Below are 18,146 nucleotides of genomic sequence, written 5' to 3'. Positions count from 1 at the left end.
CATGATAAAAGTTTATTATTCATGCTAGAATTGTATTAACCGGAAACATAAGACATGTGTGAATACATAGACAAACAGAGTGTCACTAGTATGCCTCTACTTGACTAGCTCGTTAATCAAAGATGGTTATGTTTCCTAACCATGGACAAAGAGTTGTTATTTGATTAAAGGGATCACATCATTAGTTGAATGATCCGATTGACATGACCCATTCCATTAGCTTAGCACCCGATCGTTTAGTATGTTGCTATTGCTTTCTTCATGACTTATACATGTTCCTATGACTATGGGATTATGCAACTCCCGTTTGCCAGAGGAACACTTTGTGTGCTACCAAACGTCACAACGTAACAAGGTGATTATAAAGGAGCTCTATAGGTGTCTCCAAAGGTACATGTTGGGTTGGCGTATTTCGAGATTAGGATTTGTCACTCCGATTGTCGGAGAGGTATCTCTGGGCCCTCTCGGTAGTGCACATCACTTAAGCCTTGCAAGCATTGCAACTAATGAGTTAATTGCGGGATAATGTATTACAGAACGAGTAAAGAGACTTGCCGGTAACGATATTGAACTAGGTATAGGATACCGACGATCGAATCTCGGGCAAGTAACATACCGATGACAAAGGGAACAACGTATGTTGTTATGCGGTCTGACCGATAAAATATCTTCGTAGAATATGTAGGAGCCAATATGAGCATCCTGGTTCCGCTATTGGTTATTGACCAGAGACGTGTCTCGGTCATGTCTACATTGTTCTCGAACCCGTAGGGTCCGCACGCTTAAGGTTACGATGACAGTTATATTATGAGTTTATGCATTTTGATGTAACGAAGGTTGTTCGGAGTCCCGGATGTGATCACAGACATGACGAGGAGTCTCGAAATGGTCGAGACATAAAGATTGATATATTGGAAGCCTATGTTTGGATATCGGAAGTGTTCCGGGTGAAATCGGGATTTTACCGGATTACCGGGAGGTTACCGGAACCCCCCGGGAGGTATATGGGCCTTAGTGGGCCTTAGTGGAAGAGAGGAGAGGTGGCCAGAGATGGGCCGCGCGCCCCTCCCCCCCTTGGTCCGAATAGGACAAGGAGAGGGGGCCGGCCCCCCTTCCTCCTCTCTCTCCTCTTTCCCCCCTCCGCGAATCCTATTCCAACTAGGAAAGGGGGGGAGGGAGTAGGACTCCTCCTGGCGCGCCTCCTCTAGGCCGCCCCCCCCTTTGAGCCTTTATATACGGAGGCAGGGGCACCCCCTAGAGACACAAGTTGATCCACGTGATCATATTCTTAGCCGTGTGCGGTGCCCCCTTCCACCATAGTCCTTGATAATATTGTAGCGGTGCTTAGGCGAAGCCCTGCGACAGTAGTACATCAAGATCGTCACCACGCCGTCGTGCTGACGGAACTCTTCCCCGACACGTTGCTGGATCGGAGTCCGGGGATCGTCATCAAGCTGAACGTGTGCTAGAACTCGGAGGTGCCGTAGTTTCGGTGCTTGATCAGTGGGGCCGTGAAGACGTATGACTACATCAACCAAGTTAACGCTTCCGTTGTTGATCTACAAGGGTACGTAGATCACACTCTCCCCTCTCGTTGCTATGCATCACCATGATCTTGCGTGTGCGTAGGATTTTTTTTGAAATTACTACGTTCCCCAACAATGTGAGCTCGGCTCGGGTCATTCCCGCGGCGCGACAAGGCGAGGCGGAGCGGAGGAGTGCACGAGGGCCTCTTCTGTTCTCAAGCTCCAATAGCATGTGGAAGAGAACCCCTTATAAGGAGGTCCAACTCCTTCCTCACTAGCGGGGTAGGACTAAACTTCCCACCACCCCTTGTCATGACACCTACATGGGCCCTTAGAATTTTTTCTGAAATTGTTAGATGGGCCTAAAGCCCATCCCATATTTCAACAGTATCAGATCGTTTCGCCGCCGCTCCAGGCCACCGTACTTAGCCGGATAAAGATTACAGCAGCCAAGATCAAGAAGGACCGGCTGCAAGCCGCCGTGGCCGCCCAACACCCCGAGCTGGAGCAGCCATGCCCAAGATTCGAGGTCTTCCCGATCCAAGAGCGGCCAGATCCAAGATTCGACCCCAGCAGCATGTCGTCATCCATCAAATTCGACACCAGCATGCCACCGGCTTTCAAGGACAAGACAACCGACAACGACATCGTCACCCACTACCTCTTCCAGCGCGCGCTCGGCCTCCCGGACCCTCCCTTCGCCAACATCGTCATCGACGACGACCCGTGCAGACTACCGCCGCAGGACCTCTTCGTGAAGCACGGCCAGGCGGGCAGCCACGAGGTCTTCTTCCTCAACACCCCCATCGTGTCCAAGAACGCAGGCCACATGCAGCGCATCGTCAAGGGCAGCACCGGCGGCGTGTGGTGCGGCCAGAGGACAACCTTCGGGAGTTTCACCCTTCTGCGCCCCGGCTGCAGCAACGTTGGCATCCGATACAAGCGTTACTACCTGACCTTCTGCAGTGCCGCCATGCCAACGACGGAGGCTCCGTGACCACCGACTGGGTTATGCATCAATATCAGGTCGTCTCGCCGCCGCTCCAGGCCACAGTGCTGAGCCACATCAAGGTCACCGCGACAAATATCAAGAAGGACCAGTTGCAGACCGCCTCCCAACACCAGGAGGTCCTAGAGCAGCCACTCCTAGCCTCCCAGGAGGAGCTGGGGCAAAGATTGGAGGTCTTTCTGCTCCAGGAGCTGCCAGACCCAAAACTTGAGGAGCAACAGGACCAAAGATGAAGGTCTTCCTACTCCAGGAGCTGCTAGGCCCAAGATTTGAGGAGCAGCCGGACCCAAGATTGGAGGTTTTCCTGCTCCGGGAGCTGCCAGGCCCAAGATTTGAGGAGCAATCGGAGTCAGGTTACCATCATCCTGCCATCACGCTTGTGCCGAAGCTGGCAAGCCCAATCCACCAGGTTCTTCCCGTCTAGGGATAGTCTGGCCCGAGCCACGAAGGCACCAGCGGCCAGACCGATGCTCCTTGAGCGACATGGGGAAGTTGGACTGCTCGCTCTATGCCCAAGATGTCGACAACCTCTACGGCCTGAATTTTAGATTCTTTGGTGGTGAATGGGAGCTTAGCCCAATCAAGTCTGAACTAGGCTACTTCCAGGAGGTGGCGGTGGGTGATTGCAGCCAGGAGATGGTGGTGGATCGACGACGAGAAAGAGTAGTTGTGTACTGCCTTCCGAGATAATATAGTCGTCGGCAGAGCCAAACATGTAAACAAACATGCAGGGTTGGTCCAAACATGATTCAGACCCGAGGCGAATATAAAGAAATAACTTTTTATACCAAACATTTATACTTATGTAAGTGCATTTTTATTGTATTATACTGTTGGCGAGTATAATTTTCTATCACTTAGTTAACATAGTTAACAACATAACAATGTTTTATGTGTGGAACCACATAATAATATTTTTAAATATTAATTGCAATTCTTTGTTCTTAGTTTTAATGTATTTTAATGATAATTTCATTTGAAGTAAATTCAAATTGTGTGCGTCAATAAAATTAATCTTTCAGTTTTTTTTGATAATTGCATAAACTATATGATGCATATGTATGTTTTTGTGTGTATGTGTTTGCGTATGTTTTAATATCATTAACTATCATGGTGGAGATCTCTAAAGTGTAATGTCTAACTAATATCTTTCTAATGGTTTCTAGTGTTTTATTAGGTAACATATTTGTAATCTTACTAATGTTTTCTAGTGTTTTTATTACGTAACATATTTATAGAATCTTCTATGGTATAAATTGAACTGTTTATAAATGTGCTCCAAGTTACATTCAATAAGTTGACAATATGTGCATGCGCTTTACATGTCATCGTTAATAGCATCGATTATCGACGAGCATAATATGTCATAGAATCAATTTTGCATGTAATTCATTTTTTGGGCTTGTCTAGATGCTTGATTTCTTCTAGTGTATACAAGTACTTCTGTCAATTTCTGAAATAAGAAGTCTTGCACGAAAACTGTGTTGGAAATATGCCCTAGAGGCAATAATAAAAGCATTATTATTATATTTCCTTGTTCATGATAATTGTCTTTATTCATGCTATAATTGTGTTATCCGGAAATCGTAATACATGTGTGAATAATAGACACCAACATGTCCCTAGTAATCCTCTAGTTGACTAGCTCGTCGATCAACAGATAGTCATGGTTTCCTAACTATGGACATTGGATGTCATTGATAACGGGATCACATCATTAGGAGAATGATGTGATGGACAAGACCCAATCCTAAACATAGCATAAGATCGTATAGTTCGTTTGCTAGAGTTTTCCAATGTCAAGTATCTTTTCCTTAGACCATGAGATCGTGTAACTCCCGGATACCGTAGGAGTGCTTTGGGTGTGCCAAACGTCACAACGTAACTGGGTGACTATAAAGGTATACTACGGGTATCTCCGAAAGTGTCTGTTGGGTTGACACGGATCAAGACTGGGATTTGTCACTCCGTATGACGGAGAGGTATCACTGGGCCCACTCGGTAATGCATCATCATAATGAGCTCAAAGTGACCAAGTGTCTGGTCACGGGATCATGCATTACGGTACGAGTAAAGTGACTTGCCGGTAACGAGATTGAACGAGGTATTGGGATACCGACGATAGAATCTCGGGCAGGTAGCATACCGATTGACAAAGGGAATTGTATACGGGATTGATTGAATCCTCGACATCGTGGTTCATCCGATGAGATCATCGAGGAGCATGTGGGAGCCAACATGGGTATCCAGATTCTGCTGTTGGTTATTGATCGGAGAGCGATCTCGGTCATGTCTACATGTCTCCCGAACCCGTAGGGTCTACACACTTAAGGTTCGGTGACGCTAGGGTTGTAGGGATATGTATATGCAGTAACCCGAATGTTGTTCGTTGTCCCGGATGAGATCCCGGACATCACGAGGAGTTCCGGAATGGTCCAGAGGTAAAGAATTATATATAGGAAGTACTATTTCGGGCATCGGGACAAGTTTCGGGGTCACCGGTATTGTACCAGGACCACCGGAAGGGTCCCGGGGGTCCACCGGGTGGGGCCACCTGCCCCGGGGGGCCACATGGGCTGTAGGGGGTGCGCCTTGGCCTATGGGCCAAGGGCACCAGCCCCAAGAGGCCCATGCGCCTAGGGTTCAAGAAGGGAAGAGTCCCAAAGGGGGAAGGCACCTCCTAGGTGCCTTGGGGAGGAGGGATTCCTCCCCTTGGCCGCACCCCCTAGGAGATTGGATCTCCTAGGGCCGGCGCCCCCCCACTTTGGCCCTCCTATATATAGTGGGGAGATGGAGGACTTCTTACCCCACGCCTTTGGTTCCTCCTTCTCCCTCTCCAACACCTCCTCCTCCTCCATAGAGCTTGGCGAAGCCCTGCCGGAGTACTGCAGCTCCACCACCACCACGCCGTCGTGCTGCTGCTGGAGCCATCTTCCTCAACCTCTCCTTCCCCTTGCTGGATCTAGAAGGAGGAGACGTTACGCTGACCGTACGTGTGTTGAACGCGGAGGTGCCGTACGTTCGGCGCTAGGATCTCCGGTGATTTGGATCACGTCGAGTACGACTCCCTCATCCCCGTTCTTTGAACGCTTCCGCTCGCGATCTACAAGATACATAGATGCATCCAATCACTCGTTGCTAGATGAACTCATAGATGGATCTTGGTGAAATCGTAGGAAATTTTTTTGTTTTCTGCAACGTTCCCCAACAAACTGTACATAGAAATCTAGCTAAAATAAATTTTTGTGCAACTTGTGGCACGTCTATGGGAGATACACTGGTCCATTCACTAAACTCAGTGTCACCTATGACGTTTGTTCTAGCAGTGACCTCCCTGTGTGTGTATGGCATTAGTTCCAGCAGTGACCTCAGTGTGTGTGTATGTGACATTTGTTCTAGCAATGACCTCCGTGTGTGTGTATATGAAAATTGTTCTAGCAGTGACGTCAGGCACCATCGCCTGCAGAGAAGCATTAGATTCTTGAACAGTGTTCACTCCCACACTTCCATTGTCTTCGTTTCCAGCTGCAGGCTGAGAATATAGCGAACAACATGTAACAAGAATATTAGCTTCTAACTCTTCTGTCTGTCTGGGCATTTGTGACGGGCACATTCACGGCACCACTTTGTGCATTCATATCTGATATTGTTGATGGACCAACTTTCAGGCCTTGCTTATTCTGCTTGGACACTTGTGACGATCATATAAGATTGCAACTCCGTTGCTTCCACAGAACCCTCGTCATTCTCTTTTGCGAGTTGGTCTTCGGTCATGACTGCAGATCCACCGTCTTCTTGGTCCAGCTTCTTTCTTGACATCGCTGCTGAAAATGAGATAGGATCAGGACCAGTAGCAGAGGTTCTCTCCATCTTATTTCTCCTCTTGATAGAATAGAAGAACCACCCTCGGAGCAGCACCCTCGGCCTCGGCAGCAACTTTTGCAAAAGTATTCTCCACCAATGGACGCTTGTAAGAGTTATGACGAGGATGTTCGGTGAACACTTGTACAGTAGCTTCTATGCATCACTGACATAGATTATTTCCTCGTATGAGGGTGATGTGTCTTGATTAGATGTCACAATCACACTGGATTCTCTTCTCCCAGCAAAAGTTTGGAAACTATTTTACTCCCTGCACGTCTTGTCGGCTCCAAAGCTCGTGTTTTTTTGGCGGCAGGTGCAGCCCCACCTCCTTCTGAGGTAGCGGTCGATTTGTAGGTTTGCTCCGGCATCTTCGGATCATGATCTGGTGGCTTTGGGATTGCTCGGACTTAGGCCAGACGAAATCCATGCTCGGCTTGCCGATGCTGGCAGTGGCGACACTCGTGGGTGTCGTTTTTCTTCCTGGAGGCACTGTCATGGCCTTTATCCGTGGCCCCCTACTAGCGTCATGGGAAACCTTAGCTCCGGTTCTCCGAATCAGATGGCGGCAGCGTCACGATGTCGTCCCCCTTCTTGAAGGCACTATCTTTCTCGCCCGTGGTGTCCGGGTGTTAAATTTGAAGATGTTTGACATCCTGCTGCTTCGGCCAGCTCCTTTAGTTTTAGGTTTGGTGGGTTTAGTTGTGTTATTTACTATGGTTGGGCTGAGCACCCTCTCTCTCTCTATGCTCCTAGCACCATTTTTATGCCTTCTTGTGTTCATGTCATGTGTGATACCCTCTGTTGTACTCATTCTTCTCTCCCTTTATCAATGAAAAGATATACAAGCTTTGCGTATTCGCAAAAAAAATCTATTGCTGTTGATGAGCACAAGCACCAGCGAAGGGCGCTTCTCCTATCAGAGGAGAGCAATGTAGATCTAGCAAGCCAAGTCCTACTACGGTTGCCATGTTTTTTAAACCCCACAGTAGAAACAGGAATATTCTAGGTTAATAAAAGCGTTCTTTAACGAAAGAAAATTGTATAATACACATCGTAGATTATCATGATAATAACAGGAACCACACACGATTTAGACACAGATATGATGCTTAGAAGCAGTCATCGACACTAATAATGCCTACCATTCGCATCTAGTTCGCAAAGACATCTAGTGTATGGCCGATTGGAAACAGGCAGCAGAGAACAAAAGAGGTAGAATGCGCAGACTAAGAGCATCTCTAACCGGTCCCCAATAACCAAGGGAGTAAATTTTTTGTTTTGCTCCTTTATGCCGCACCTAACCGAACCCCTATTTGGCTTAAGGGAGTAAAATTTTACTCCTCTCCCTAAAAATATATCTACTTCATCTTTTGGCGGCCGAGTAAAAGTTTCCTTCGCGTGAAGGCCTCCTTGAGGCCGGTCGGCGACTCACGTGAAGCTTCCATGACCTCGCTGGTGATCTCGTGTCAGCACCCTTGGGCCACCTGGCAGCAACGGGCCTGGCTCGCCCACGGCAACCAGACCAGTGCGGGCTCGCAAGGCCAACTCCAGAGTAATTGGGCCAGAGTGGGTGTGAGCCGGCCCAGCCCAGGCGACCACCTACTTATCCACCCACTCCTTCTAGAAGCGTCATCCAGTGGATCACGGCAATGGCACCGGCTCCCATTCCCGATTCCCCTTTTCTCGCAAGAACCCTAGCTCCTGTTCGTGAGATTCGCATGTAATAGCCATCGAATTGTACTCTGAGAGTGATTTCCCCTGTAATACATAGAACCTATCCCGCTCCTAACATCTGGTATCAGAGACTAGCCACCACTCTTCCTCCGCGCGCGATCTGGCGCAATTCATCGAGACCCGCCGTCTTCGTCAAGCTCGACTGCAGATCGAGGCCATGGATCCCACCATGAAGGACTACATGGACAAGCTCACGTCCTCCATGGACAAGTTCCGCGTCGAGCTGCGCAACAACACAGCGGGTGTGCATGCCAACACCGCCAACGTCGACGGTCTCCTCGTGTGGCGGCCTGATCTGGAGCGTCGCGTCGCAGATCTGAGCACTGCGGTGGCCGATCTTCAGCAAGGGCGCGCGCCTGCGGCGGCGGCGCCTGGTGTGGCAGCGATCAGGCGTCGGCCCCGCCCCCTCCCTCACAACGGCGGGGAGCCTCCTCGGCTCCGGCATCAACGTGCAGGAGCTGCCCCACGGGCCTGATGACCACAGCGACGCATTCCTCCACCGGGAGTTGGCGCCAGCCGTGACGTCGGTGCCCCTCCCGGGCATAGGTCACTTCCCCGCATCCCCATCCCTGATCCCTGCTGCTTCGCCATTTTCTCATGCCAGCCAGCTCCTCGCGGGCTTGGACAGGCACACCCTTCTATTTGCTTCCCAAAATTCACGGGTGAGAACCCAAAACTCTGGAAAACTCGCTGTGAACACAATACTTTTCTATGTTTAACATCCAGTCCTCGTTCTGGGTACCCATTGCATTCTTGAATTTCTTGGGGTCGGCTGCCATATGGCTGCAATCGATCCAGAAGAAGCTTGCAAGCTTCAATTGGGAATCGTTTGCTAGCCTCTTATGCACTCGTTTCAAGCGCGATCGCCACCAGTTGCTCATTCGTCAATTTTACACCATTAAGCAGACATCTACTGTAGCTGACTATATTGAGCAATTCTAACTTATTATTAATCATTTGGCCTCTTATTCTGATGCAATTCACCCTTACTATTACCTTACTCGCTTTGTGGAGGGACTCCGCGCCGACATCCGGGCGGTGGTGCTGGTACAGCGACCACCCGATCTGGACACCGCATGTTCCCTCGCGTTGTTTCAGGAGGAAGTGGTTGGGGGTGTGCATCATCCACTCCCACACCCGCCAGTGCCGCATTCGCTGGACATGGGGCAATGCTCCAGGGCGCTGCCGTTGCCGGCGCCTCCACCGCGGCCAATCGCTGCCGCACCAATGCCAGCGGCCAATGACAGACGCGGCATCGAGGGCGCTCGCGCGGACAACAACAAAGTGAAAGCTCTCCGTCAATACCGCCATGCCCGCGGTCTCTGCTTCAAGTGTCGCGAGCAGTGGGGCCACGATCACACGTGTCCTGCCACGGTGCAGCTGCACGTAGTGGAGGAGCTTTTTGGCCTCGATTCCGTCTTCGACGGAGAGCAGCAAGTCGCCTAAGGCATTTCAGCTCCACGCGTGGTTGCAGGGGCACGAGATCCTCATGTCGGTGGATTCCGACAGCTCTACATCGTTTATCGATGCTCAATTGGCCACCCAACTGATGGGGGTCACTCCTTTGACCCGTGCCAGGCGTGTCAAGGTTGCTGGTGGCGGTGAACTGCAGTGTGTAGCATCTATTCCAGATTGCAAATGGGCTTCGCAAGGGCATGAATTCACTACAGACTTCAAAGTTCTCTTACTGGGGATGTATGACGCAATCCTTGGAATGGACTGGCTCGAGGAGCACAGTCCGATGACGGTGGACTGGAAGGGCAAGCATATCTCCATTCCAGAGGCCACGGGCGCTGTCCACCTTCATGGACACCCATCTACACCTTCTTGCGAAGTCATTAACAGCATGCAACTGAACAGTTCATGTCGTCAAGGGGTTGTTTCGCATATGGTTCAGCTTTACCAAGTGACTGTGGGGACGAGGAGGAGCAAGAGGTCACCCCGGAATGTGTCCGTGCTGTGCTGGAACAGTATTCAAATGTTTTTGGCGAATCGATAGGGTTACCACCAAAGCGCAGCTGTGATCACCATATTCCTTTGGTACCTGGTGCTCAGCCTGTCAATATCCGGCCGTATCGTCACAAGCCGGAGCACAAGACTGAGATTGAGGGGCAAGTGGCTGAGTTGCTGAGGCAGGGGGTTATCAGACGCAGCTCTAGCCCGTTTGCATCGCCAGTTATCTTGGTTAAGAAGAAGGATGGCACATGGCGTTTGTGTATTGATTATCGCCACCTCAATGCCATGACATCCGTCACTCGATTTCCAGTTCCAGTAATTGAAGAGTTACTTGATGAGCTTCGCAGAGCAGTTTGGTGCTCCAAACTTGATCTCCAAGCAGGTTACTACCATATCAGAATCGCCGAAGGTGACGAGTACAAGACTGCCTTCCAGACCCACTCGGGACATTTCGAATTCCTGGTTCTCTCAATGGGCCTAGCAGGAGGTCCGTCCACTTTCAACGGCGCAATGACTAATACAATGCATCCTCTGCTCCGCAAGTGTGTTATGTTGTTCTTTGACTATATCCTGGTCTTCAGCCGCACTTTGGAGGATCATACAGCTCATCTTAAACATGTTTTTCAGCTCTTGCTGCGAGACCAGTGGAAGCTCAAGGCTTCGAAATGTTGTTTTGGCCAGCAAAAGTTGTCCTAATTGGGGCACGTCATCAGTGCGGAAGGAGTTGCCATAGATCCTAGAAAGATCCAAGCCGTCGAGCAATGGCCTACACCAACTGATGCTAAAGAAGTGCGACGGTTCCTCGGGTTGGCTGGTTATTACCGCCGATTCGTACGCCACTTCGGGATCATCGCACGGCCCTTGTTCAATCTGCTCAAGAAGGGAGCCCCGTTTGTTAGGACTCAGGCAACAGAAGAGTCCTTTCAGTTGCTAAAGAAAGGGCTCATCTCAGCCCCGGTACTAGCATTGCCCAACTTCTCTCAACCCTTCATCGTGGAAACAGATGCATGTGACGCGGGCGTGGAGGCAGTTCTGCAGCAGCAAGGGCATCCAATCGCTTATATGAGCAAAGCTTTGTGTCCCAAATTCAGAGGATTGTCAACTTATGAAAAGGAATATCTTGCAGTGGTCGTGGCGGTTGAGCAATGGCGACCCTATTTGCAGCACAGTGAGTTCGTGATCCAGACTGATCAAAAGAGCCTCATTCACCTGGAGGAACAAAGACTGACTACTCCGTGGCAGCAAAAGGCTTTCACAAAACTGTTGGGACTCCGCTACACTATCAAATACAAGAAAGGGGCAGAGAATGGGGCAGCTGACGCATTATCAAGAGCCACCCATGTGGATCAACTTCACACGGTCTCCTCCTGCGAGCCTAGTTGGATGGAAGATGTCCTCAGCAGCTACAATGCTAATCCTCAGGCACACAAGTTGCTGGAACATCTGGCCATTCGTCTGGATCCCGAAGGGCGCTTCACTCTAGAACAGGGCATCATTTGTTTCCGAGGGAGGATTTGGCTCGGGGGCGCAACAACTATGCAGCAGCAGATCATTGCTGCATTTCATGACACCCCGCTCGGTGGACACTCTGGCTTTCCGGTCACTTGGCGTCGGGTGCGCTGCTTATTTGCGTGGCCTAAGATGAAGACTCACGTCCGTTGCTGCCCAACTTGTCAACAAGCGAAACCGGATCGAGCTGTGTATCCAGGGCTACTTGAGCCTTTGCCAGTACCCAAGGAGTCGTGGGAAATGATAAGCATGGATTTTATCGATGGTTTGCCTCCTTCTGGCGGAGTCAACTGCATTCTGGTCATTGTGGATAAACTGACCAAATTCGCCCATTTCCTTCCATTGGCACACCCGTACACTGCTTCCAAGGTCGCTCTCTTATACATGAACCAAGTCTATCGGCTGCATGGATTCCCAGGTTCAATCGTATCCGACCGTGACCCGGTGTTTACGAGTCACTTCTGGCAAGAGTTGTTTAAGTACGCTGGTACCGGCCTGCGCATGAGTTCTGCCAATCACCCACAGACCGACGGGCAGACAGGGCGAGTCAATCAATGCCTTGAAACCTTTTTTCGGTGCTTCACTCAAGCATGTCCTCGTCGCTAGAGTTTCTGGATTCCCGTGGCCCAATTTTGGTACAATTCGTCACACCATTCTGCTAGCAGCATGTCACCTTTCCGAGCCATGTACGGCCATGAACCACGGCAATGGGGGATAACAACAACCAGTGTCTGCTCAAGTTCCAGCTCTGCGATCCTGGCTTGATGAATGAGCGGTGGTGCAGGATCTGTTACAGCAACACCTGAACCACGCTCGGCAATGCATGAAGCAGCAAGCTAACAAGAAGAGATCATCCCGGGTCTTTGAGGTTGGTGATTTTGTCTACCTGAAGCTGCAACCTTACATTCAGACTTCGGTTGCTCGACGGGCCTGTCACAAGCTCTCCTTCCGGTTCTTCGGGCCTTACAAAATCATTGCTCGTATCAACGATGTTGCTTACAAGCTGCAACTTCCGGAGCAAGCACAAATCCATCCAGTCTTCCATGTTTCACAACTCCAGAAAGCACTTGTCCCAGGTACGGCAGCTTCCAGCAACCTTCCTGTCCATTCTGACATTCCTGTGAAGATCATGGAGCACCGCTGGCGCCAACGCCGGGGGGGGGGGGGGGGGGGGGGCTATGGTGGAGCAGATCCTAGTCCACTAGTCCAACCCAACGACTGTGGAGGATTCCTTGGAGGACCGTGCTGCGCTGCAAGCTCGATTTCCGGCTTCTGGGGCTTGGGGGCAAGCCTTGCCTCAAGAAAGGGGAATGTCAGCACCCCTGGGCCACCTGGCAGTGACGGGCCTGACTCGCCCACGGCAACCAGACCAGTGCGGGCTCACAAGGCCAACTCCAGAGTAACTGGGCCAGAGTGGGTGTGAGTCGGCCCAGCCCAGGCGACCACCTACTTATCCACCGACTCCTTTCAGAAGCGTCATCCAGTGGATCACGGCAACGGCACCGGCTCCCATTCCCGATTCCCCTTCTCTCGCAAGAACCCTAGCTCCTGTTTGTGAGATTCGCATGTAATAGCCATCGAATTGTACTCCGACAGTGATTTCCCCTGTAATACATAGAACCTATCCCGCTCCTAACACCTCAGGCCTCACCGGCGGCCTTGCCGGCGACCTTACCATCTCGGCAGAAGCTGAGATGCCTCGCGCTGGGCTGCGGCATGACTACGGCGGCCAGGGCACGATTACGCCGGCTGCACTGGTCATTGTCGCTGCCGGCCATGGAGGAGACGAGTAGGGAACAGCTAGCAGAAGACCCAAGCCGGTCTGGAACCAGTCCTTTATCTCACGGAGCATGCCGACGCTGAACATGAACCTGCCCTGGACCGCCGTTGCTCGCCCTCTGAGCCTGGCCGCCATTCTTTCTCTGGAAGCAGGTGAAGAAGAATACTCCCCAACTGCGCACGTACGCGTGTCTATGATTATGTGCAAGTAGTATGTATTCTGATGCTTCGTTTACTGTTGGGTTGTGGCTCGGGCTTGTTATATAGGGATTGAAGTTGCTGGGCTAGCTCTTCGGCTTTGACAGTTGGAAACTTGGAAATTTGGAGTGGTCGGAGGCGTTGGAAAATCGGCAGCCGCAGCTAGCGGCAGCCCGGCGTGGTCACGATGCATTTCTTCAGTACAAAAGCAAGGCGTGGTCACGCGCACGTTGTTTTCATGAGCTCACGTACGTCGGTGGCGACGGCCGTGTCATTGCGGTGTCGGCATCATCGACACCGCTAGCCACAGCGTTGCCGGCGTAGTCACCATCGATGCCACTAGCCACGGAGACGCATAGCAAGTGTTCGACAAAATGTTTGAGCCATACATAAGCTTTACTTCGTTATATATAGGGGATCGACTAGGTCCGGACAAAACATAATGGTAAATATAATCCACTAAACGTTTTACTCCCTCAACTTTTAGGGGATAGGTTAGAAATGCCCTGACAATATCACTAAACTAGGGAGAAGTGAGAGCTACATCAGATGCAGGCTCGGAAGACATGCCTCCATCTAGATGCATAGGAAGCAAATCACCTGCAACGGGAATATTAGCTTCCAACTCTTCTGTCTGGACACTTGTGGCAGGGACATCTGCAACACCATTTTGCGCTTTCATGCCTGAAATTGTGGATCTACCATTTTCAAGCACTTTTTAGTTGTGACACTTACATAAGCTTTCATAGTATCGTCACCATCCATTTCTGTAGGTTGGTCAAATGCAGCGCCTGCAACATTCATGGCAGATCCACGTCTTCTTTGTCCTGCTGGTCTTCTAAGAGCAACTCTAGGAGACCCCTTATAACGCGTTTACAGTTCACGGAAAACGCGTTTTAAGAGTCGGTTTAAGCTGCGGCCAAACAGACCCCTCAAACTTAAACTGCAAAACTGAATATTCGCGTATATCCTTCCCTAACGTCTTCTTCTTCCTCTCACTCGTGTTCATGATCAGCTAGCTTGCTCCCGCAAAACCAACAGCCAGCGCAAGAAGCGGCCAAATACAAAGCAGTCGGCGACCAAATACGAAGCACAGGAAGCGGCCAATCCAGGAGCTAGCTAGCTCCTCTGTCAAGGTAACCAGAGCGAGCTAGTTAGCTCAATTCGAATAGATCGAGATCTAGCTAGCTAGCTCAGCTCGAATCGATCCAGAAGCTAGCTAGCTAGCTCAATCGGTCCTATGTCGCCGTAGCGAGAGACGCGGCCGGGGGACCAGGGCGGCGCGGACGGCAGACGCGGACGGGCTGCCGGTGTCCAGGGACGGGCGGGGCGGCATCCGGGGCTGCGCGAAGGGCGGACGCAGATGGCAGACGTGGAAGTTTTCGTGATAGTTGGGCTCCCGCCAACTATTTTCTCCGGATATAGGGTATCGTAGAAGCGGATGCGACAACTGTGTTTTTGCGGATTGGGAGGAGTTTTTTATCGTACCCCTTAAAAAAAATTAAAGATCGAAGGTGTATAAGGGGTCTGTTCGGGCTACTTTTTTCATCCGAAACAAAAATTTGGCGGTTATTTTACAGTTCGGTGGGATATTAGGGGTTTGCTAGAGTTGCTCTAACCAACTAAAGAAATAGCGCGCTATTCCAGCATTGTAGCGTCGATATAGTGTATCTGAAAGGGCCACATTACGTTTTGCCTAATTTGCTCGTTACGGTGCTAATCACGCTATAGTGCACTATTCGGTGCTAAATGAGAAGACATTTTAGCGTTTCAGTGTGCACCCAGCCCATCTGGCATCAACCCAACCCACTCTCACTATCTCTCATGGACGGAACGCATACAACAACCAATCGACCTAACCTAGCCAACTCGTCACGCTCATTCCTCATTATCTACCAGCTCGACGCCGACGGCGCCTCTTGAAGAGGAGCGGCGGTGCCTCTTGAAGGGGAGCGGCGGCCGCATCTCGTGACTCGTGAGTGAAGGCAACAACAGTAGTTCATGAGCAGCAGCGGCTTCTCTTCATCCCGTCTCCAAGTAGCGGTCATTCTGTCTCCTCCCCCAGTCCCCATCCACATCGCCACACTGCTGCTCCTCGTTGCCGTGGCAGAGGAAGCTGGTGGCGCTGAACTTGTTGCTGCCGTGCTGCTCCTTGTCGCCAACCGTTGCTATTTTTTTCTTTGAAGAAAATAGGTTGATTCTATGTTAGATCACCTGTAGTGGAACTACAGTTTTCTGTCTTAATTAGAAGTACTTGGTATCAACCTAAGGCTAGATCTGTTGTGCTTGTGCTTGATGATATCTTATTTACGTGTGTCCACTTGTTCTTCTCTTGTATCACTAATTTACTACTGTTTGTCCTCTGCAAGCTTTGTTCTCTGTAAGCTAAACCACTTCCAAATTTAGCTCCCACAATGGGACCATCAATCATATTAGCATGCCTGGCTGTTCTCTGTATACATTCTTAATTTTGCAATGTCATGTACCGTGCAAGAAACGGTTTTAGATTTGCTTACTGATGGTTTGTCAAGCTGCTGTATGATGTGGCCTGGTCTTACAACAGGTTATAAAAGGAATGTTCACGTTTATGCCATGGATTTGGACCTTGTGCATGTATAGCTCCTGGAAAAAATGTAGTTGCTGAAATCCTTTATTTCTGGAGATGTTTGGCATTTTTTTTTGGCAAAACGCTATTTTCAAATATAGCACACTATTAGCGCGCTATAACTTGTGTAGCATCTCGAGAAGGGCGACACTATATTTGACAGCGTGCTATTTTTTTAATTGCTCCTCAGATTACAGCTAAAAATGAAATACGAACAGAAACTGTGGGAGAGATTGTCTCCTTCTCCTTCCTCCTCTTGATAGAAGAAGCATGCTTAGTCACTTACCTTGTTTGGCAACAGCTTTCCTAAAAACATTCTCCAGCGTTGGAAACTTGTAGGAATTATGAGGAGCACCACCCTCGGCAAACACTGAGCTTCTATGGATCGGTGACAAGACTCTTTCCTCGTATAAGTAAGATCATGAAAAGTGTGGAAACCATTTTACTGTTAAGTATACTAGTGAACTGCACGTGCTTTGCACGTCGTCACTTGACAAAATCGAGAAACATGTAAACAAAATATGATGAATTTTGAACCCAGATAGTTGTAACAATATGAATTGGAATATGGTTATGTTTTTTCATCTATTGAAAGGTTGGCTTGCTATGCTTACTTCATTTCACCACTTACATAATCTTTATTAGTCATTTTCCTTTTGTACAATCCTAAATTTTTGAAACGTGCTCTGCTGATATGGGCCAACCTTTTGATTGATGCTTGGATTAAGACTCAGTTGGCAAAAGATAAAAAAACATGACGGCCAAAGAAATAATAGCAAAAAACGTGACAAGTTGATCATCTATTTGGAATGCTGAGGAAACAAATACTCCTGAATCTTTGAGAAGTGAATTAGTGAAATTGCTTGAGAAACAATATTTTGTACACAGCTCTCCCTAGAAGATATGTTTGTAACTTCTCAAACAAAACTAACATAACGAAATAGGGGGAACCACACAGGAGAGCCCACTCACTTGATGACCACAAAAGAACATCAATTTTATTCTTTTTTCACTGGTCAACATACTCTTCAATTCCTGTAAAAAAAGATTCTACTCCAGTCATTTGGACGGTTCTTATATCCTCCATCTTTTATCAGATGTCAATTTGGACAAGCAGTACAAGCTGAATAATAACAGTAGTTGTACAGTAGTGTACCGGCTCTCCCGCTGATCCAACTTTTGCTACAAACATGGGCATCGTCATTTCCACAAGCGTGACTACCATAGCTGCAACGGCGGCGCGAGGGCGCTGGGGGGGGGGGGTTCCCTTTTCCTGGTTACCAGGCCAGCCGGCAGCATGGGTTCTGGCAGCGCCGGATTGAAAAAAATGAAGGGATGCTTTTTTTTTGAACGAGCGGCATTGCGGAGGAGTAAAAATAGGAGATTCGTGCCTTAGAGTAAACTTAAAGGAGTAAAATTTTGGGCCTCCAAAGGTCAGATGGACTGGTTAGATGAGGTATGAGCCTGCCAGTTTCAGTATTTCATGCTTGATAGGAAGTAAAACTTCCCATGCTTTATGTGGCTCTTTTCTAGTAATGCGGAGTGACATAATCAATCGAATTCGACTGGTTGGTTCCCCTTATCAGTCAATTGCTTTTGACGTATCAGGTGGGAATGGGAGAGCCTCTTTTCTTTCTGTCGATAGAAATATTAAATCTCTAGTTTACAGAGTTAATTTCCTTTTGTAAATCTTAACTCCTTATTTTGCTCTTCAATAGGTTTTTTGGAGATCAGTTAGAGATGCTTTAAGAATTGTGTGATGTGATGTGCTGTGACAGCTAGCAACGAGCAACATCAAAATTGTGTGAGACTAGCAAGCAGTGCACAGCTGATGAAGAAACGATGTTGCTGACTATTCTTATGTCTGAGATCTGAAACAACCACAAAAAAAGAAAATAAACTGTGCATGCATATGTCGGTCCGTTGGAGATAGTGGCGGAGCCAGGAATTATGGATCAGGGGGGCC

The 18,146-nt window shown here is 49.2% G+C and overlaps 1 protein-coding gene across 1 annotated transcript; it reads left to right on the top strand.

Moving 5' to 3' along the window:
- Positions 1 to 9,622: 9,622 nt before the first annotated feature.
- On the top strand, positions 9,623 to 13,391 carry LOC147982278 (uncharacterized). Its single transcript, XM_087516260.1, has 5 exons — positions 9,623 to 9,893; positions 10,031 to 10,576; positions 11,093 to 11,688; positions 12,383 to 12,674; positions 13,243 to 13,391. Exons 1-5 carry the CDS (start codon positions 9,623 to 9,625, stop codon positions 13,389 to 13,391), a joined length of 1,854 nt encoding a protein of 617 aa, XP_087372386.1.
- The last annotated feature ends 4,755 nt before the right edge of the window (positions 13,392 to 18,146 follow it).

The sequence above is a fragment of the Triticum urartu genome, chromosome 3A, assembly GCF_056163025.1.
Source record: "Triticum urartu cultivar PI428250 chromosome 3A, HENAU_Tu73, whole genome shotgun sequence".
Lineage (NCBI taxonomy): Eukaryota > Viridiplantae > Streptophyta > Magnoliopsida > Poales > Poaceae > Triticum > Triticum urartu.
This window is presented reverse-complemented; position numbering and strand designations above follow the sequence as displayed.

Excerpts from the sequence above, each read along its gene's own strand:
- LOC147982278 (XM_087516260.1), top strand. The coding sequence starts at position 9,623 with ATGTCGGTGGATTCCGACAGCTCTACATCGTTTATCGATGCTCAATTG. Across the intron at positions 9,894-10,030 it reads GATGACGGTGGACTGGAAGG|CTTTACCAAGTGACTGTGGG; the intron begins GCAAGCATATCT and ends CATATGGTTCAG. Across the intron at positions 10,577-11,092 it reads CTCAATGGGCCTAGCAGGAG|ATGCATGTGACGCGGGCGTG; the intron begins GTCCGTCCACTT and ends TCGTGGAAACAG.